The sequence below is a fragment of the Heptranchias perlo genome, chromosome 40 (genome assembly GCF_035084215.1).
Source record: "Heptranchias perlo isolate sHepPer1 chromosome 40, sHepPer1.hap1, whole genome shotgun sequence".
NCBI lineage: Eukaryota > Metazoa > Chordata > Chondrichthyes > Hexanchiformes > Hexanchidae > Heptranchias > Heptranchias perlo.
Window position 1 is genome coordinate 3,729,062 of NC_090364.1, and position 22,173 is coordinate 3,751,234.

Consider the following 22,173-nt stretch of genomic DNA (forward strand, 5'->3'; position numbering starts at 1 on the left):
CCATTCCTAGATCCATTTTTTTGCAGAGTCCCTGTTCAATATTAATACCTACTAGTGAGCCATCTGTCCAAGTTCCAGGTTCTGTCTGCATGTCAATGGTCACTGCAACAAAATGATCCAGTAAGTAAAGCATGATAATACCTTTTCAAAAGGGAATTGAATAAATAATGCCTTCTCAGGTGGAGGTAAAAGATCCCATGCCACCTTCTTGCCTCCATGGTCTGTCCTAATCCTTGACTAGCCTACTCTACACTGTAGGCCAATATATTTTCCACAAACACTGACTTGGCCTGACAGGGACGAAAGAAAGAACTTGCATTTATATGGTGCCTTTCACAACCTCGGGATGTCCCAAAGCAGTTTATAGCCAATGAAGTACTTTTGAAGTGTAGTCACTGTTGTAATGTAAGAAACGCACCAGCAAGGTCCCACAAACACGACTGAGGTAAACGACTACATTATCTGTTTTTAGGCTTTGGTTGAGGGATCAATCTTGGCCAGGACACTAGGAGAACTCCGCTGCTCGTCTTCAAATTGTGCCATAGGATCTTTTACATCCATCTGAGAGGGTAGTATTTATCCAATTCCCTTTTGAAAGTTACTATTGAATCTGCTCCCACCGCCCATTTCAGGCAGTGCATTCCAGATCGTAACCACTTGCTGAGTTTTTTTTAAAATTCTTATAGGACCAGGAGTAGGCCATTCAGCCCTTCGAGCCTGCTCCGCCATTTCATAAAATCATGGCTGATCTGTAATCTAACTCCATATACCTGCCTTTGGCCCATATCCCTTAATACCTTTGGTTGACAAAAAGCTATCTATCTCAGATTTAAAATTAGCAATTGAACTAGTATCAATTGCCGTTTGCGGAAGAGAGTTCCAAACTTCTACCACCCTTTGCGTGTAAAAATGTTTTCTAATCTCACTCCTGAAAGGTCTGGCTCTAATTTTTAGACTCTGCCCCCTACTCCTAGAATCCCCAACCAGCGGAAATAGTTTCTCTCTATCCACCCTATCCGTTCCCCTTAATATCTTATAAACTTCGATCAGATCACCCCTTAACCTTCGAAACTCTAGAGAATACAACCCCAATTTGTGTAATCTCTCCTCGTAACTTAACCCACGCAGTCGGGGTATCATTCTGGTAAGCCTACGCTGCACTCCCTCCAAGGCCAATATGTCCTGCCGGAGGTGCGGTCCCCTGGTCACTGACCCTCCTGCCACTGCAAACAGTTTCTCCTTATTTAACTCCCTTGGTGATTTTGAACACCTCTTATCACATTTCCTGCCCCCCACCCCCCCTTAACCTTCCCTAATAAAAACAATCCCAGCTTCTCTAGCCTCTCCATATGATTGAAGTCCTGCTTCCCTGGTTATGAGTGACATGTGTGGGGCTTGAGTAATTTACTGTAGTAATTAAACTGAAGATGATTTTGAAGGAGAAGAATCTCCAGCCATTATGACTAAGCCCACGTGGGTACCGCTGTATCGTTCAATATTTCCTGCTGCACACCATTGGCCAATGGGCAGCCTCTTAGGAGGCGGCCTTTCTCTTCCGCCCGCCCCCTCCGCCCCGATTGACAGAACGAGCACCCAATCACGCGCTCGACCGGGCACAAGCCCCACCCCCCCCCCCCCCCACCCCCAACCGCCTGCTTCGTTACCCAATGGGATGCCGCCGTTTCGTGTTCGCCAATCGCTGCTTCCGCAAACGCGGGCGGGCGGGGACGCGCGGCTGTGAGTGGCAGCCGAGCCGCCCAATGGGGGAGCCCGCGGCGCTTGGCGGCGAGCCAGTTAGGGCGCGGGGTGGGCGGGTCCAAGCGCTGCCCTTTCCGTATAAAAGCTCCGACGAATATGACGGCAAGTCTTTCACAAGATGGCTGAATGCATGGAGGTAGGAGGATCCGGGAGGGGGGCGATGCTGCTGCTTACTAACCGGATAAAAAGCATAGCAACGCGGCTTCGGCCCCGCACCGGAGCGGGTGGACCGGCGGGCGGGAAACGATGGCAACGCGGCCCGGCGGGTGGGAGGGGCGGCGGCGGCGGCGCTTCATTAGTTGTTCGAGGCGGGACGGCGTGGGGCAAAATGGAGGCGGCGGCGTGAGGCGTGCAATCGGGGCCCTTAGTTACCGGCAGCGGCTGGTGGTGGTGGTGGTGGGGGGAGATTGTGAAGAGAGCGGGCCCGAGCCTGGGAGGGAGGGAGGGAGAGCGAGAATTATTACTGCCTCCCCGTGCTGGGCTTGGCGGGACGGATAGCAGGCGGCGTGCGGGCCCCGGTCCGGCATGTGGTGCGTGGGGATTGAGGCGAAACCGGGGCCCCATTGGGGGAGGGGCGAACTGTGTAGCCCCCACCCCCCCAGAAATGATGCATCTTATCCCAGGATCTTGGTCAGCCCCTCACTACAGGGGACTAACCCACCCCCCCTCCCACCTCCTAATATTCAGGCTTTTCTTTATAAATGTTAACACTTTGAGCCATTTATATTTTCACTTTTTTTTTGGGGGGTACTTTCCCTAACTACATTCTGAATTGAAATTTGACCAGTTTCAAGGGAGGGGGGAAAACCCTTTGTTTCTCTTCACATGAGGGTCTGACTTTTACTTGGAGCCAATGCAAGGTTATCTTGATCTCCAACAGAACAGATTTTTTTTATCTGTGACTGAAGTCTTATTCAACTATTTATTGTTTAAACAAGAAAACTTTTTGTGGGGAATAAGTAGTCCTGATTATCTTCGAAAAGTTTGTGCCTCAGGTGGTGCAACTTAATTTTATCTCCTAATGTACAGTAGCTCATTTTTATAAAGGTGGAAACAGGGAAGTTTTGTTCTCTCGTGCATATATAATCTAATATTTTAAGTTGTGTGGATTGTAGAGTTGGGGCTCTTTAAACTTTTTTTTGGAAGTGAGTCATCGGACATTGTATCAGAAATGACATTTCGAACCTCCCAATGTTCAGAATTGTGGTCAATGGTAACAGCTTTATCATGGTTTATCAATTTGTCTTGATTAGTTTAAAGGCAATTCTTGAGAATTTCTCATGGATGAGATTTGCAAAGTGACTAATTACTACTCCCTCCAAATTTGCGTTGCACAAGTGAATGATTTGAATAAGTGGTCAGTAGGTATGCATTGCTGTTTTATTACTGTGCAATTTTATTATAATCTCCAGTTTGGTGCCTATTGGTGCAGAAACTCTTGAAATGGTTGCTATGGAATGCACAGGTTACTTTTAATTCCCTAGGTTAGTGGTTGGCTCTGACACCTACAACCTCCAGCTTCAGTTTAGATCTGTCAGGGTATGGTGCACTGGAATGTTAGTTCATTATTGTCTGGATTAAAAGGGAAGCATTCGTGGGAGGTGAGGACAGAAATATTTTTTTTAATAACCCAGCCTGTATCCCTTCATAAACTTCAGCTTATCCAAATCTCTTCATCCCATATCCTATCCTGCACCAAGTCTCAGTCCCTGTTCTCCCCCGCTCCCCTCTCGCTGACTTATGGCTCATGAGCCCCCAACTCCTCAAATTTAAAATTCTCACCCCTATGTTTAAATTCCTTCATGGCCTCACTGTTCTCTTTCTATAAATTGCTGCCCTACAAACCACCTCTAAAGTCACTGTTTCTTTCACTCCGGTCTCTTATCCATCCCCCTCCCTTGGCCCCATGGTTGGCAGCTGCATCTTCATCTGCCTAGGCCCCATGTCCTGGAATTTCCTCTATAAACTAGTCTGCCTCTCCTTTAAAATCCCCTATTCCCACTTCTTTGACAAGCCTAATATGTCCTTCCTTGGCTTCTGTTTTTCGATTGTTTCTGTGAAGCTCTGGTCCATTTTTCTGCACTATAGGTGCTATATAATTTCAAGTAGTTGTAGTAAAGCCAGGAGTTCAGATTGTATGCTCCCTGAACGGTAATATTCTCATTTTAATGGCCAGACAGATTCCTTTGAGATCTGTGCTTGCCTGCCGTGGTCATAACCAATCTTTTAACATTTTTCTACATTGGGTAGTGGGAAGGATACTGAACCCCGCTTGATGGCCGTATCACTCAGGTTTTCCTTTTCTGAGTGGGTGGAGAGAAGTGTTCTGATTAAGCTAACGTGTGTGTTCAGGTGGGAAAGGTAAGTCAGTCTCGCTGATGTGGCCCTGAAAGTGTTCAGACAATCGTAGCCTGAATTCACACTTAACCTCATTGTCAAGTTTCTTTCAGATCTTTTCATTGGTGACTTGAGTTTAAGGAAAATCTTTTTTGGTCTGACCTATAACCTTGTGTCTAATTTGACTTCCAGGTGTCTTCACACTCTAGTGCTCCGGAAGGCAGTGCCCCAGCCAAGGCTGTCGCAGAGGACATGACTTCCAAGGATTACTACTTTGACTCCTATGCGCACTTTGGAATTCACGAGGTGAATTGCAGGAATTGGGGAGGGATTATCTGTTCAGATCTGGATACAGGAGTTTTAATTTCTAGACTTGCTGTTTTCTACCAAAGTGCATTATTTCTAAGCCTGGTGCTTGATAACTGAGTGTGACTCAGTGCAGAGCAGTGCCAACTTATTGCACTGCAGACTGGTAGAACTTGAGTTCCTGGCTGTGGTTTTCTCAGGGTGAGTTCTCAATGCGGTGCCAATGGTTGGACGTTGCACTCCCCCACAGGAGGAACACTGTAGACACCTCAGTTTGGCATTAGAGGCTGGCAACAGTAAGTCAGCCTGCGATCGGCCTAGAAATGTGGCTTCCGGAGGGTGGTGGAGCATTTCGAACCTGAATCTCTACCTTGTTGGTAAACAAGAACCCACCTCTAGTACCTGTGATTATTTTTTTTTAAAAACGCTTTCCTCTTCTCCTGCCACAGGAAATGTTGAAGGATGAGGTTCGCACTTTGACCTACAGAAACTCCATGTACCACAACAAACATCTCTTCAAGGACAAGATAGTCCTAGATGTGGGAAGTGGGACAGGCATCCTTTGTATGTTCGCAGCCAAGGCCGGTGCCAAGAAAGTTATTGGGGTAAGAACTTCACCTCGTCGATCGTGAGCAGGACTCAGTTGGTGGCACTTGTCAATCTTTTTATTTCATTGCTGTCTGTGGGACATTGTTGTGCTGCATTTTCCTACACAAGTAGCTTCGCTGCCAAAGGTAATTTGTTGTATGCGAAGTGCTTTGATTCATTTGAAAGACAAGATGCTGTATTAATGCAATTTCTTCATTATGTAGTTGAACTTGTTAAATTAAAGGGTCGGGTTTATTGAATGCTAGATGCCTTGCTAAGGGAGCCACAGTGGCACTGTGCAAATGCACCATTCAATAGTTGGCTGACCTCAACTAGGGTCACTACAGTCAACCCTGGGCTAGGGAGAAAATATCCACCTGTACCTGTCTGTTGAGTGGTGCCGGAAAGTGAGTGAGTGGATCGGGCTTCGCTGTAATGCCTTCGTGGTCTAAGTAGCCTGCCAGTGCTTGCTGCCTTAGCTCAGCCCATCGTCCAGTACTATGTCCTGTGGTCAGTCTCTGTATCGGAAGGATGTTTGGTCATAGTGACGCATAAATCCACGCCTGAGCCTCACCTGATTTGCCAGCCATACCTCTGCCCTTCCCAACGGAATCTCCACTTAGTGGTGAGAAATGGGAATTCTAGTTGCATTTTCTTCCCTTCTCCATCCTCGAATGAAAAAATGTTAAAATGCAAGTGTTTTTATTAATGTAAACTGACGACATTTGGCCTTTTCCCATTTTTTAATTAAAAAATGCCTACATGTTTGAACGAAAACATTTGATTGTGTGCTGAAAATGTGAGCTAATTTTCCAGGCTGTTTTTCTTTTTTACAGATTGAGTGCTCCAATATCTCAGAATATGCTGAGAAGATTATTAAAGCAAACAACCTAGATCACGGTGAGGATCCACAGTGTTGAGCTTGTGTTTCGTGCCCTATAAAGATGTCAGGCAGTCCTTACAGGCCAATAAAAGTTCTGTGTCTTTTTTTCCTTCTTTCTACTGGAAGTGTCGACTTGTGGTGTAGTGTCGTTTTGCAGGCACCTGGCCAAGAGTGTTTAGGTACTAGAACTTGCAGAGTGCACTGGTTAACTGATCGGCTGTGGGATGCACTGTGGCCGACACTATCTTATTCTGATTTAATTGAGGTGTATAAAATCATGAGGGGCCTAGATAGAGCGGATAGGGAGGACCTATTTCCCTTAGCAGAGAGGTCAATAACCAAGGGGTGTAGATTTAAAATAATTGATAGAACAATTAGAGGGGAGCTGAGGAAAAAAAATGTTCTGAGGTTGGTGGAGGTCTGGAACTCACTGCCTGAAAGGGTGGTAGAGGCAGAAACCCTCAACTCATTTTAAAAAGTACCTGGATATGCAGCTGAAGTGCCATAACCTACAAGGCTACGCACCAAGTGCTGGAAAGTGGGATTAGACTGGGTGGATCATTTTCTGCTGGCACAGACACGATGGGCTGAATGGCCTCCTTCTGTGCTGTAAATTTTCTATGACTCAAATGGTGCCCATGCAAGCGGACTCTCGGCAGGGCATCATTCAATATGTGACCTTGGGCAGAGAAGGTTTCCTTCTCTCCGTCGGGGTGTAACCCTCCCCACTGCTGCCCTAGTTGAGCTAAACGGACTGCAACAAATTACATTTGATAATGGCACTGCTCATGTAATGGGCTGTCTTGAGTGGTATGCAAGAAAAGGATTAGATACCAAGCAGGAAGTGTAGGTGTTTAGAGGTGGGGGTGGGTGCTGAAGATGCAGTTAGAGCAAGGGGGTTTTTAGGAGGCGTTAAAATTTTGGTATTCAACGTAACCAGTGCAGTAAAGTGTGTCCCTCCAGTCAGCAGTTCAGTTCTGGGTGCAAGGCTGGGATTTTACTGCACGTTGTTTCATTTATTGTTCCCTGATTTTTTTTTTAGAGAAGAATAGCAAAATGAGTAGGTTTGGAAGAGAATCCCAGACGGTAGGAATGCAGTCGTGGACTTATTGGAACAGTGGGAGGAAAGGGACCATGCGACGAGCCAATGGAAATGAGGAGGAGGGGGAAAATTACTTGAATAGCATAGGACAGGGTGCCGGGGAATTTGAAAACTGGGATGAAGTTGTTGAAATCGATCGTCTGGGGCACTGGGAGCTGAAGTGGGTGATGTGAATGCAGGATGGTGCTGGATGTGGCCTAAATGGGTCAAACTTGATCTGAATGTTGCACTACCTCGACAAGTGAAATGGCTGCTCACTAAGCCCCCGGCATTATTTGAAGATTGCTCAACAGTTAAGGGAAATCTTTAGCAGTAAGACTTGTTGTACTTGTCAGTCAGCTGAGATCTGCTTTCTCGCCACTGACTGGGGTTTGACCCTCCCCTCTATAGAGTTTCTCTGGCCCTTTTACTGTCTGATCTATAGAGCCACTGGGTTAGATTTTTAAGTGGTCTGACGTGAAGCGGGGGCTGATTGGTACGTTGTCCATCTACTGCTACATAAATCTTCACTACTGGCAAGATCAAGTCATGAAATGTAATTTGGTGGGTGTAGGGAGCGCTGCTGTAGCTGCTTGTGAATGTACTGAATGCCCCTCTTTCCCTTTGCAGTTATCACTGTAATCAAGGGCAAGGTTGAGGAGGTGGAGCTCCCCGTGGAGAAGGTGGACATCATCATTAGCGAGTGGATGGGCTACTGTCTCTTCTACGAGTCGATGCTGAACACAGTCATCTATGCAAGGGACAAATGGCTGGTATGTGTCGAGGGCAAATTAGGGGACGGTGCATGATTGTAGGCAAGCTGAGAGCAAGACTGCTTGACTTCGGTATGGAAGCAGAGACCCAGCAAAGCCTGTGTGTAAATCTCAAATGGATCTCACCATTTCGCCTTTGCTGTTGAATTCATTCCAGTTACATGCATTCAGAACAAGGCTGCAACTTCGATTTAAAAAAAAATGTTGGTATTCAACGTAACCAGTGCAGTAAAGTGTGTCCCTCCAGTCAGCAGTTCAGTTCTGGGTGCAAGGCTGGGATTTTACTGCACGTTGTTTCATTTATTGTTCCCTGATTTTTTTTCAGCAACCAGACGGACTGATTTTCCCAGACCGAGCTGCTCTGTACGTCACAGCCATCGAAGACCGACAGTACAAGGACTACAAGATCCACTGTAAGTTTGCATGGAAGCTCATTCTTAAAAAATATATATATATAGCCTTTCATGACCTCCAGATATCCCAAATTGCTTTACAGCCAATGAAGTACTTTTGAAGTGTAATCACTGTTATAGTGTAGGCGACGCGGCAGCCAGTTCTTACACACAGCAATGTGATAATGACAAATAATCTATTCTAGCGATACTCGTTGAGGGATAAATATCAGCCAGGACACCGGGAGAACTCCCTTCAATTTAACGTTTGATCCGAAAGACGGCACCTCTGACAGTGCAGCACTCCCTCAGTACGGGCACTAAAGTGTCAGCCTAGATTTTGTGCTCAAGTCTCTGGAATGGACTTGAACCCACAACCTTCTGATTCTGAGGCAAGAATGCTACCCACTGAGCCATGGTTGACACCGGGATATTTTAGCTATACAGCAATCACTTTTATAGTGTATGGGACCCCAGCACTACTCAAAGAGCCCTCGAGCGGCAGTCTGAGGAGAGTTCTGTATAATGTTCTGTTCTGGATTATTGCTGTTATTTAGAAGGTTGAAGGGTGATCTAATCGACGTCTTTAGAATGATTAACAGATTCGATAGGGTAGCTGTTTCTGGTGGGGGAATAATAAAATGAAAGGGATGCCATTTTAGGAGTGAAATCAGGAAGCACTTTTTCCACACAAAGGGGGTAGTGGAAACCTGGATCCCCCCCCCAAATTGAAATGAAGATTGAGCCGAAGAGCGTGTCAGTAGATTATTCTGGAACTGCATGGTTTTAGAAGTTTGGGGGGGTGGTTATGATTGGTAGAATTTTATAGCTAACGGTAATTTGTCTACAAGCTATAACCAGCCTCTTTACCTTTGTCGTCAGGGTGGGAGAATGTCTATGGTTTCGATATGTCCTGTATCAAGGATGTGGCCATCAAGGAACCACTGGTGGACGTAGTGGATCCCAAGCAGCTGGTGACCAATGCCTGCCTCATCAAGGTTAGCATCCGATTTTATTACATTTGGCATTTCCTCTTTGAGCTGCAGCCAAGCAACTGCAAGGGTGAAACATTGATGGGTAGAACTGTTGTGTAAACTCCTTCCAGCAATCCAAAGGATGCCACAAGCCTGGCAGGGGTTTGGGTGCAGGAGTTGCATGGCCTGAAGACTAAAGTGGGGTAAGAGTTGTGTACACTTTTTTTAAGTATATATTATCTGTTTCTTCAGGAGGTGGATATTTACACAGTGAAAGTAGACGACTTGTCATTCACATCACCATTCTGCCTACAAATCACACGCAACGACTACATCCACGCACTGGTGGCGTACTTCAACATAGAGTTCACCCGGTGCCACAAGAGGACAGGATTTTCCACAGGTACAGTCTGAAGGGAACTTCAGAGCAGCTGTCTGTCTTATATGATGCTGCGTGACAAAGGTTATAACTGCAATTATACTTTAAATGATGCTGGCTAAACAGACCTTTCATTGAGCACTATTTGTCCACTATCTACTGTAAATTATAGAATCTTAGTGTAGAAGGAGGCCATGTGGCCCATCGTGCCTGTGCTGGCTCTTTGAAAGAGCTATTCAATTAGTCCTACTTCCCTGCTCTTTCCCAACAGCCCTGCAAACTTTTCCTTTTCCAAGTTCATAATCCAGTTCCCTTTTTTGAAAGTTACCATTGAATCTGCTTCCACCACCCTTTCAAGCATTCCAGATCGTAACAACTTTTTAAAACAAAACAAAAAAAATTCTCATCTCCCTTCTGGTTCGTTTGCCAATTGTCTTAAATCTGTGTCCTCTGGCTACTGACCCCCCACCCCCGCCAGTGGAAACTGTTCCTCCCTATCTACTTTATCAAAACCACTCCTAATTTTGAATATATATCTATTACATGTGGTAATTAAACTGAACAGTTGGGCCAGTGCAATTGGCCTCCTTTAAATTAGAGATCAGTCATGTCAGTGCTGCTAATGAGCATCAGCACACCCTGCTGGGGAGTGCACGTAGCTGTTGAGCGAGGACATGGCTGGGCTCTGCTACAGTCTGCCCTCCTGTGTGTGAATAGCCTACCCAGTCCCCGCTGTCTGAGTTCGGAATGAAGATTAACTGCTTGGATAAGGCATTGAAGGGCTGCCAGCGACGATAGCCATATCCCAGCATGAGTCAGCATTTGAAGGGGAGAGGGAGTTGGGCTGTTCAACTTGAGTCAGCTCTCAACGGTAAAGCAGTGAGGCAAGAAACCAAGATGCCTTATTGTTAAATACTGATTTGCATCGTTTCCTTTCTCTTGTCATCTAGTCAACTTGTACACTTGAGGCTCGGATGCGGAAGAAACAATATAATTTGTTTGGAAGGGGATAAAGTTCTTTGCAATTTGTTCCTCTTCCTGTTTTCTGGGTGTAAAATCCTGGATCTCTAGTTGCAAAGTCTTTCTGCTTGCTTGTGTGCTGTGTAACTACCTGCTGTACGTCGTGGTACTGTGTGAGTGGTGTTACCGATTAGGCTGAATGATTGTAGTGTTGCCAGGTAAAATTGGTCTCCCCTCCTGTCCATGGGTGCACAATACCCATGCCGATGGCGTAACTCGTCTCCGTTCTTTGCTTGCAGCCCCTGACGCCCCTTACACTCACTGGAAGCAGACGGTTTTCTACATGGAGGACTATCTAACGGTCAAGCGAGGCGAGGAGATCTTCGGAACGGTCAGCATGAAACCTAACGCCAAGAACAATGTAAGTTTAGAAAACACCCGCGCGCAAGTAGAAACATTTGTGGCTAAGATTACAGCCGCAGCGCACTTCTGTGCACAGTTTTGCTCTCCATATTGCAAAAGGGATATAGAGGCATTGGAGAGAGTTTTAAAAAAAAATAATTTACAAGGATGATGCCAGAACGGAGCATTTGCTCTGGAGAGGAGTCTGAAACAAGGACTGTTGTTGGCCTGGAGCCCCTCCTGTTAATCCAACTGAAGTGACAATGGCACTAGTATGGGGAGCGGGTTTCTTGTGTCTCAGTAAGCATGCAGCCCGGAACGTGGTAGAGAATTCTATACTCGCCTGAAACAACAGATTAAAACTTTTTTTTTAAATTGACTTTTTTTCCAGCGGGACCTAGATTTCACCGTCGACATTGAATTCAAGGGGCAGCTGTGCGAGACATCCAGCTCCATCGACTACAAGATGCGCTAGATCCACCCTCCTCTCCAGCCGCGCACACCGTCCACATTGCTCCATTCGCAGGCTCGAGCGTGCCCACCGTAGTGTCCTATATGTAGATAACCTTGTTTTCAAAAAAGAAGTAATTTGGTTGTGCGACTGACTGCTCCTCTCTCCTCTCAGTCGAAGTCCGTTAGCATGGCATATGGGCCGGGGGAGAGAAAGGCATCTAGAAAAATTCTAGTTATAGCAGCTGCCACTTGTGCTATTATGGAACCATTCTTGGAGAAGCTGCTCTGCTGATGTGTGTTTTTGATCTCTTTTAAAACAAACATTTTAATGCAAATCCCCGATACTGAGCTGGATCTACCTTGGCAGGGAGGGGTTAAGATCTGGTCAAGTTTATCCTGTGAATTGAGCTGTGATTTTGTCTTTCTCTTAAGAATGGTACTTTAGATTTCTGCTAGTTCCCTAATTTGGCAAATCATCCTTCAGTAAGCAAAGTGATTCTGACCCAACTTTACAAGTGCATCTTATTTTTGTTTTTTTTTTAAAACTTATTTTGGGACCTTGTTCCTGAGTGGGAGAACCTTTGTTCTCAAGAGTGGGGTGTGTCTTGATGTGTGGTGGAGAAAGAGTTAAAACTGCTGTTATTATAGAAACCTTCTGCCTTCAGAGATGGGAAGGGTGGGGGGTCCACGGGCCAAATCCTCAAACAAATGCAGTTGGGTTGAGGAAACTTTTGTGTATGTTTTGGTGGACTTACTTTTCAAACTTGTTCCCGGCGTGGAAAACTGGAGGTGAACCTACCATTTCTATTGCACCCAATTCTCTAGCTTGTGTAAGACTGCATGAGCACAAATATCTGATTCCTCGCTGTTCAGAATTGCTGGGCTCAAAATACCAGTGCTGGGAGTGGCTGTGAGTGGTGTTTCTGTATTTAGGCTGTTTACACAAATCCTACAGCTGTTGTTAAATTGCTCCTGTATTGAAGGTCTAAATAATTGAATTGTGGCTTCTGGTAACATCTTGTGTTTTTTTTAAAAAACATTCTACTCTCCAAGGAGGTCGCTCTTTAGCTGGGTCAGCATCTCCTGGCATTTGAGGCTGGGATGTGGACGTTCGATGCTCTGTCACTGAGTCCCTGGTCCCACTGATGGGTTTCTCTTCCCTCCCCCCGCCCTGGGTTCCCCTTTCCCTCAAAAGTAGTTCAACTTCACTTTAACTTACCTTTTTTGTCCTAAAATTCAATGATTTTACTGGTGATTTATTCGTCCATGAGATCGGCAACATTTTGAAATCTCCACCCTCCCTCCTTCAGTTGCTAAGAACTCGAGGTTTGGTGTGAACTTTTTTTTTCCAAGCACTTGCCAAGTAAGCGGTGGGAGCAGCTCAGTGAGTTTGCTGCTTCACCTCTACGTAGCTGCTGCTCGTTTATCCTCTGCACAAGGCTCTTGTGTAAATGCTTCATTTTGCATGTAAAGAGTCTCTGGGCCTGAACGCCCGCATCGAAGGTTTATGACCGCCTGCTTGTCTTGTGCGTTGCAAGAGTCCATGTACTGTGAAACTTGGCAGAGCCAAGTCATCAAAGCTCTGCAATCTTACCAGCCCAGCTAAACAACTACCTTGCTAGATGCTCAGTAATTGGGAATTTACTGCGCAATAAGAAATTGGGAGTTGTTCTGAAATAGTGGAGGAGGAGGAATGTTTGGAACCTGCTCTGAGCAGGGAAGCTGCGTAAACATCACTGATAGTGGTACCCTTTGTGCCTCATGTGATTACCACTTATCAGAATGAACTTGTTTTAAACCCTGAACAGAAGTGGTTGCATTCCCCAAGTAAAATAATCGCAGGGTTGTAACTAACTATCCGAGTCGTCATCTTTCTTTCTCCACCCCCCCCCCCCTGTACCCAGCACCTACTTCTGTTTGGCAGGTAGTGATTGCACCAGGTGGGGCATTAAATAGACACTGCAATGCTGCAGAGTGGCATATCTCTTGCATAGGTTGCAGCCTTGGTGCAACAGTAATGATCGTTCCATAACACTATCTTAAACGGTTATTGTTTGAGCAGAATCCAATCTGCTTAGCGATGCACCATTCAGGTTGAGAAAAGGACTTCGACTTCTAGTTCTTGTGGAGCATAAGACAGTTTTTGGCTCAAAACACTAATGTTTTATTTCCCTCCCTCCAACTGGCAAGCTTTGTGAGTGCCACCTCTGTGGTGGGTGTAATTTATGACCCTGGGTAATCCATTGTCTAGATACATATTTAAAGTGCACCTCCCTGACAGGGTGGCTCATGAGTCTGGGCAGGAAGTGTTGGCAGGCTATGTAGCTGGTGAGCATCACTGGTGACTGAGCTCAGTTTTGCTCAACAATGGTCACTATGGTGAGCCAGAGTCCTGGCTGACTTTCTTGTTTCTACCTCTTCCAGCCCAACAAGTGCTGCAGCTAATTGTAATCTCCCTCTTCCCCCACTCCCCATCTTTACTGAGTTCTGCATACACCAAGGATCTAACCTGAAACCTTCCCAGTCTATGGCTCAGTACTACACCAGTTGGTGCATAATGCAATTACCCACTGAACCATTACCAGTTCCAAAATGATCTCACGTTTTGTACTTGTGATAAAGCTATTCATGGCACCATAATGTATTGTTGCAGGGAAGAGAAGCCTGTGCCCCAGTGTTTGTTGGGGGGAGGGCGGGGTGCGGTTAGTCTGAGCTGGGTGACTACATTCTTTGGTGTTAGCCTGTCCTGTTTGGTTAGACTTGCTCATCAGGTCTGAAAGTGAAACTAGAAACAGACTCTCCTTGGAATCTGAGTGCTGCCTCGCTTTGCCCGTTTTTTTGATGTGAAGATGGTGTTTCGGTTATGTACAATACGATATCCAAGGGCTGTAACCAAGCTATGATTTGTCTGCCAAACAAGAAATGGTGCTGTTCTGAGACTATGTTTTAACTTTTCCTATGTGCTTCTCCTCAGTCTTTAAGATGCCTCCTCACTAATTGAATCTTTAATCGGAGCACATTGGCCTGTAGCTATTGCTGGTAACATTTGCTTACTAGGTGCAATTTCATCTTCGCTGTTACTGAGCCAAGACCAATGATGCTTGGTGGGCTGCTGCAATCGCTCTTGTACACGTGAGTCCTTCTGAGACCAGGATCGGAAAATCAGTCGCCTGGCTTCTATTTGGGAGTAGGGTCGTTGCATCTGATGCCCTTTAGCACATAGCTGGTTGGCTGCAATTGGATTGAGCCTGGGATCGGAAGACTGCTGTGCAGTGTAGCCCCAATACGTTTGGGTTTTCTTTTAGGGGTAGGAAGGCGAAGGATGCTCCACTTTCTGTTTCCCCCTTTAGTTTTAAAGGGGCAATTGTATTTCTGAAGCTTTGTTACAGCCCTGACCTGTACCGAAAATTGATCTTTTTAAAGAGTATTCGTGTGTGTGGGGACTGCCACGTTAGTCTTTTAAACCCCAAGTACTGACTGGCTGAACATTGTGGCTGTGTAGTAAATTATGTTTTTGGTTTTTTTTATATATGGTGACATTCATTGAGAATAAAAGTTTGACTTTACTCTCGTGCAAATCTTTTTTTCTAATCCCCAAGGTCATTTTGATGGGATATCCATTTAGAGGAAAGAGTTTCCCCTCTTGTAATAGTATGCTAATACACAACTCTCCAAGCATGAGGTAAATACAGAAACCACTGGAAACACTCAGCAGGCCAAGAATCTTGGAGAACTGACAAGTTAATATTTCGGGACAGACCCTTTGTCTAAACTTTTGACGAAGGGTTTGAACTCAAAACGTTAACTTGTCTGTTCTCTCCACTGATGCTGTGTGTTTCCAGCGTCTTGTTAGTTCCAGATTTTGAGCAGCTGTGTGCTTTTGCTTATTCACAAGTCTAGACTTGACCTGCCTAGGGACTGCTTACAAAGACATAAGCGAACAGCAGACTGACAGACACACTCTTTCTCCTCCCTCCCTCCCCCTGCCAATTTACCGTTGTGCAAGCTGCAGTGCTCATTCTTCCCCACCCCCAAGATAGTTATTTGGAAATTGTTATACTGACATGGTATACAATTCTTGTTAAAGCAAGAGATACTGTCTGTCCTAGCTGCTTCTTTGATAAGTGCACTAGTTTTTTTTTTATATAGTTGGTGTGTAGATAATACTATCGGGGCAAGCACTGATCCCCTTTGACAGACTATCCAACTTGATGTAATTACAAACCCTATACTACCAACAAAGGGGTTGGCCAGCATCAGCCTAGTCTCCCACAGTTCAGCAATGTTAAAGCAAGCAAGCCAGTTCTCGTGCTGTGGTTCAGTAGTAGTCGTCAATTCAGAAGCACAAGATCCACATTTACACTCAAGTACTGTACTGAAATTGGATGTAAAAAAAAAATCCCATTGCATTATTTTGAAGAGCAGGGGAGTTCTCCCTGTTGTAATGGGTGATATTTATCCCACAACCAACATTTCTGAAACTGAATATCTGGTCATTTATCTCATTGCTGTTTTGGAATCTTGCTGTGAACATAAGAAATAGGAGCAGGAGTAGGCCAATCGGCCCCTCGAGCCTGCTCCGCCATTCAATAAGATCATGGCTGATCTGATCCTAACCTCAAATCTAAGTTCATGTCCAATTTCCTGCCTGCTTCCCGTAACCCCTAATTCCCTTTACTTTGAGGAAACTGTCTATTTCTGTTTTAAATTTATCTAATGATGTAGCTTCCACAGCTTCCTGGGGCAGCAAATTCCACAGACCTACCACCCTCTGAGTGAAGAAGTTTCTCCTCATCTCAGTTTTGAAAGAGCAGCCCCTTATTCTAAGATTATGCCCCCCAGTTCTAGTTTCACCCATCCTTGGGAACATCCTTACCACATCCACCCGATCAAGCCCCTTCACAATCTTATGTTTCAATAAGATCGCCTCTCATTCTTCTGAACTCCGATGAGTAGAGTCCCAATCTACTCAACCTCTCTTCGTATGTCCACCCCCTCATCCCCGGGATTAACCGAGTGAACCTTCTTTGTACTGCCTTAAGTATGGACACCAAAACTGTACAGTATTCCAGGTGCGGTCTCACCAATACCTTATATAACTGCAGCAATACCTCCCTGTTTTTATATTCTATCCCCCTAGCAATAAAAGCCAACATTCTGTTGGCCTTCTTGATCACCTGCATACTAACTTTTTGATTTTCTTGCACTAGGACCCCCAGATCCCTTTGTACTGCAGTACTTTCCAGTTTCTTGCCATTAAGATAATAACTTGCTCTGATTTTTCCTGCCAAAGTGCATAACCTCACATTTTCCAATATTGTATTGCATCTGCCAAATCTCCGCCCACTCACCCAGCCTGTCTATATCCCCTTGTAGGTTTTTTATGTCCTCCTCACTCTCTACTTTCCCTCCCATCTTTGTATCGTCTGCAAACTTTGATATGTTACACTCGTTCCCCTCCTCCAAATCGTTAATATAGATTGTAAAGAGTTGGGGACCCAGCACCGACCCCTGGGGAACACCACTGGCTACTGCTTGCCAGTCTGAGAATGAACCATTTATCCCAACTCTCTGCTTCCTGTTAGATAACCAATCCTCCACCCATGCCAGAATATTACCCCCAATCCAGTGATTCTTTATCTTGAGCAATAATCTTTCATGTGGCACCTTGTCGAATGCCTTCTGGAAGTCTAAATACACTACGTCCACTGGTTCCCCTTTATCCACCCTGTACGTTATGTCCTCAAAGAACTCAAGCAAATTTGTCAGACATGATTTCCCCTTCGTAAAGCTATGCTGACTTTGTCCTATTAAATTATGTTTATCCAAATGTTCTGCTACTATCTCCTTAATAATAGACTCCAAAATTTTACCCACCACAGATATTAGGCTAACTGGTCTATAATTTCCAGCCTTCTGCCTACTACCCTTTTTAAATAAGGGTGTTATATTAGCAGTTTTCCAATCTGCCGGGACCTTTGCCGAGTCCAGAGAATTTTGGAAAATTATTACCAAAGCATCCACAATCCCTACTGCCACTTCCCTCAAGACCCTAGGATGTAAGCCATGAGGTCCAGGGGATTTATCCGCCTTGAGTCCCATTAATTTACTAAGTACCAATTCCTTAGTGATTTTAATTGTATTTAGCTCCTCCCCCACCGCCCCGTGTGCAAATTGGCTCCCACGTTTCCTACATTACAGCAGCAATGTTCAAAAGTACTTCATTTGTGAAGCACTTGGGGGACGTCCTGAGGTAGTGAAAGGTACCATGTAAATTAAGTGGGGTAGGAGTTCCCTTGGTCACTACACATAGTGACTGTGTTTGACCTTTTGTAGTTTGGTATTTCAAAACCATAACCAGAGAAATCCCTCCCTGACCATAATACTAACTCTAATCAGCTGACCACATACAACCCCTCCTTTCCATTGAGTCTCATCAAACTGCCTCATGAAGCCCAGGTAACCCGGTCCAATTTGCTTTTTCTTCATTAGTTTGTCCCTGTTTGGATCTCATGGGCCTGGAGTTTTTACTGGTGGATAAATCCTAAATTTAAAAAACCCAAATCTGTTTCTATCAGCAACTTGAGATATATGCAAGTTAAACCAGTCAGGCATCATTCATTAAAACAAAAGCAGCCTTCTGCATTGCAAGAACTTAAGTATTTCTGTAGAACAGAAGTTGACCTCCCAGCTCTACCACAGTGCTAAACAACAGCATGGATCAGGCAGAAGGAAATGGATGCTGCTGTGCAAGTTAGTGCTCAAACATACATCCTGAAAATATGGGAGGGTTGAGGAGTCCTAGGTTACATGCATGTACCAGGTAGTGAACTGCAAGAGGTGAAAAACAATCAATTTTTATTAAGCAATAAAAATGACTAGTTGAGTGACCAGCAATCCCTGCTCACAATTCATGGCAACTAGAAAAAACAAACTTCTCCACATGGGAATACACCTTCCATTACTGCAGTATGTTTTGACACCAGTGAGTTACAGAAATAGCAGGGACACCACCTTAAGTTTGTCATTTCACCATAGAAAATTAGGTAAAATTAAAATGTTAATATGATGGATTCAAGGTTGGTTAGTGGAGAAAGTTGAATTTAATAGTCACCCCACAAAGTTTTAAATCAGTATTAAATACTAGGCAGAATTTACACAATGAATTGTTACTGGGGTAAGGAAAGGTGACCATATTCTGCCCTAGCAAGATCCCACAAAGAGTAAGGCGGTGAACACCACTTGCCTTGTTTTAGTGGTACTGCTTGAGGGAGGCATGTTTGCCAGGACAACTGGGAATACCTGGCAATCTGCAACATTAAAAGATTAGGAAAGTGCAATTAATGGTCTCTGAATTTCCTTGTTCTGCTTTCAATGTGCTGATTGGAAGTCACCTTAAACATGTTGCACACAATTCCCTCTCCAGGGGGCACTGTGGATTGAAAATACTCTAACTCAATTTCTATTCACAATTTCACTTGGGATGGATTCCTTGCAATGCTCATAACATTTAAACATGAGCTGGCCTAAGTATTGGAAAATTATAAAAATACAGGGAAAAAGCAGAAGTGGGGTTAGAGCAGATAGCTCTTGGAGAACAGCTAGAATTGGCACAAGGGGCCAAATGACCTCATCAACTATGACTTCTCTCCATAACACTAATGTATAAAGTACAAGATCCAGTGCAGTATTCACTCCTTTACTAAAGAATAGCAATCCAATCAGAATACCCTTGCATGAATATTTATTATTAGAAATTTACAGTGCACCTATACAAAAACACATGGGTCTGATAAATGAGTTAAATACAAATTTTATTTCCAAGAAACAGACTACAAATGGAAAATGTTCTCTTCCCCTACTTAAAACAATTGATTAACTGGCAATCACAGATTCACCATTCCAGGGACATGAGGATCAGACAGGGAAAATGGAATTGAGGTCAAAGATCAGCCATGTTCTTATTGAATAGCAGAGCAGGCTCGAGGGGACTTATGGCCTACTCCTATTTCTTATGTTCTTATCCACGTGTAGAATCTTGCCACCAAATCACAGAGGTTTGACTGTAATCCTTTTTCCATCGCCGTGATCCACAAACCAAGGGTGTGTCACTTCTCCAGAGGTGCATAGTTCAGGAGTTTCTCGATCAGGTCTACGTGAGAAAGCAGCATCCGTCGGCAGCAGTATCGTTTCAGGCCCAATGCGTCCAGTGCATCGCTGGGAACGAATAACCCACCATCAGTAACAGGTTAGTGCTGCATTACTGATTCTATACCTTTCCCACCCCATTCCCTGTCCTCCACTGGCTCCCCAGCACATTAACTTCAAAATTGTTTTAAAATCCTTCCACATCCACCCTTTACAGTCTGCACCAGCCCTATATTCCAACACATATCCTCCATTCCTCTGATTCTGCTGAGTAGACTGCAGCCGGGTTCTCCTCTGAAAGCCCCCCACCTGCAAGAACTACATCTCCAACCACCACTCTTCTTCCTGACCCCTTTGGGACATTTAAGTTACATAAAAGTTGCTGTAAAAGTGCCAATTAAATTCTTGGTCAATACTGAACTGGTTGGTCAACCCAGCATGCAGTGTAAAAGAACAGCAGTAGGACATTCAGCCCCTCAGGCTGTTCCACCATCAGTGAGATCATGGCTGATTTGTAACTCAACTTCATATCCCTCAATACCCTTATCAAACAAAAGTATAGAGGCATATTTATTGCTCTCAGTAATGTACAAGATGGAGAGGAATTCCCTTCACAAGTAACAGAGCCAAATCAGTTTATTTAGGCAAAAGGTACTTGAATCCCTGGCAGATTTAAGCAGGCCAAGGGGCACTGACTCTGGAGCTATATCTAACCCGTGCTATACCTGAGTGTTTGATGGGACAGTGTAGAGGGAGCTTTACTCTGTGTCTAACCCGTGCTGTACCTGCCCTGGGAGTGTTTGATGGGACAGTGTAGAGGGAGCTTTACTCTGTATCTAACCCGTGCTGTACCTGCCCTGGGAGCATCTTAAAGGAGGGAAGGTTCAGGGAGTCAAATCCAGATGTTGGGGTCTATGCAGATGCCAATGTGGATGGGGAATGGTCCACGAGCGCAGGGACCTGGCAGCAGCTCTGAAGCCCTGGCCCCTGGTGGAAGTGCGCAGCTGCGGGGAGTGTCTGCGTCACAAACCACGTGATACCGAACTACATCTCCGCGCCGTAAGCTTAATACCGCCGCTCGCCGCCCGCCCGCGGCGTCACCCGCAGAGCGCGGGGGTTCAGGTGAAGCGGGTTCGAGGCCCGAGTTCCTTCACCCCCGGCCTCGGTCTCCGATACTTACCCCTCGGTGTATTCGGCCTGCAACAGGCCCAGATAAGCCTCCCACTTGTTGCCGACAACCTTGCCGCAAGTGAAGCACCTGACCGGGATGATCATTCTGCGCTAGAGGGGGAACAGGGAGAGAATTTAGCCGAAAAGAGATATTTCCTCACTCGCCACCGACACAAGGCCCCTGCTTCTCGATCCTTCGCCGCTTAAGTGCTCCTGCGCATGCGTTATATAGTCCGTGTGTTACCGCGCATGTGCCACGGAAGGATCTGTGAGCGTTACTGCGCATGTGCCTTGGGAGGCGGGGCTTGTGAGCCATTCAATTCCTGTGCCGTGTGGCGGGAGTCTGAGTGAGCGAGACTGCGCATGTGCCTTGGGGAGAGTAAGGGTGGAAGCACCAGGGGGCGCCACTACTCCGATTGTTGGGTAGATGCAATGGGGGGAATTCGGGGGGGGGGGAATTCGGGGGGGGGGGAATGGGGGGGGGGAATTCGGGGGGGGGGGAATGGGGGGGGGGAATTCGGGGAGGGGGAATGGGGGGGGGGAATTCGGGGAGGGGGAATGGGGGGGGGAATTCGGGGAGGGGGAATGGGGGGGGGGAATTCGGGGAGGGGGAATGGGGGGGGGAATTCGGGGAGGGGGAATGGGGGGGGAATTCGGGGAGGGGGAATGGGGGGGGGGAATTCGGGGAGGGGGAATGGGGGGGGGGAATTCGGGGAGGGGGAATGGGGGGGGAATTCGGGGAGGGGGAATGGGGGGGGGGAATTCGGGGAGGGGGAATGGGGGGGGGAATTCGGGGAGGGGGAATGGGGGGGGGGGAATTCGGGGAGGGGGAATGGGGGGGGAATGGGGAGGGGGAATGGGGGGGGGAATGGGGAGGGGGAATGGGGGGGGGAATGGGGAGGGGGAATGGGGGGGGGAATTCGGGGAGGGGGAATGGGGGGGGGAATTCGGGGAGGGGGAATGGGGGGGGGGAATTCGGGGAGGGGGAATGGGGGGGAATTCGGGGAGGGGGAATGGGGAGGGGGAATGGGGGGGGGAATGGGGAGGGGGAATGGGGGGGGAATTCGGGGAGGGGGAATGGGGGGGGGGAATTCGGGGAGGGGGAATGGGGGGGGGAATTCGGGGAGGGGGAATGGGGGAGGGGGAATGGGGGGGGGAATTCGGGGAGGGGGAATGGGGGGGGGGAATTCGGGGAGGGGGAATGGGGGGGGGAATTTGGGGAGGGGGAATGGGGAGGGGGAATTCGGGGAGGGGGAATTCGGGGAGGGGGAATCGGGGGGGAGGGGGAATTCGGGGAGGGGGAATGGGGGGGGGAATTCGGGGAGGGGGAATTGGAGGGGGAATTCGGGGAGGGGGAATGGGGGGGGGAATTCGGGGAGGGGGAATGGGGGGGGAATTCGGGGAGGGGGAATGGGAGGGGGAATGGGGAGGGGGAATTCGGGGAGGGGGAATGGGAGGGGGAATTCGGGGAGGGGGAATTGGAGGGGGAATTCGGGGAGGGGGAATGGGGGGGGGAATTCGGGGAGGGGGAATGGGGAGGGGGAATGGGGGGGGAATTCGGGGAGGGGG

General features: G+C 46.6%; 2 protein-coding genes across 2 annotated transcripts; one reads left to right on the top strand and one right to left on the bottom strand.

The window, feature by feature from the left end:
* The first annotated feature begins 1,811 nt into the window (after window positions 1–1,811).
* Window positions 1,812–14,852, top strand: prmt1 (protein arginine methyltransferase 1). The gene is made up of 10 exons (XM_067974363.1): window positions 1,812–1,894; window positions 4,288–4,401; window positions 4,851–5,006; window positions 5,826–5,889; window positions 7,584–7,726; window positions 8,052–8,139; window positions 9,001–9,116; window positions 9,345–9,495; window positions 10,731–10,852; window positions 11,225–14,852. Exons 1-10 carry the CDS (start codon window positions 1,877–1,879, stop codon window positions 11,306–11,308), a joined length of 1,056 nt encoding a protein of 351 aa, XP_067830464.1. The 5' UTR covers window positions 1,812–1,876; the 3' UTR covers window positions 11,309–14,852.
* Window positions 14,853–19,083: 4,231 nt separating this feature from the next.
* polr2l (RNA polymerase II, I and III subunit L) lies at window positions 19,084–20,839 on the bottom strand. Its single transcript, XM_067974169.1, has 2 exons — window positions 20,615–20,839; window positions 19,084–19,503 (listed from the first exon to the last, which is right to left on the bottom strand). The coding sequence occupies exons 1-2, from the start codon at window positions 20,707–20,709 to the stop codon at window positions 19,395–19,397; spliced, it is 204 nt and encodes a 67-aa protein (XP_067830270.1). The 5' UTR covers window positions 20,710–20,839; the 3' UTR covers window positions 19,084–19,394.
* Between the last annotated feature and the right edge of the window lie 1,334 nt (window positions 20,840–22,173).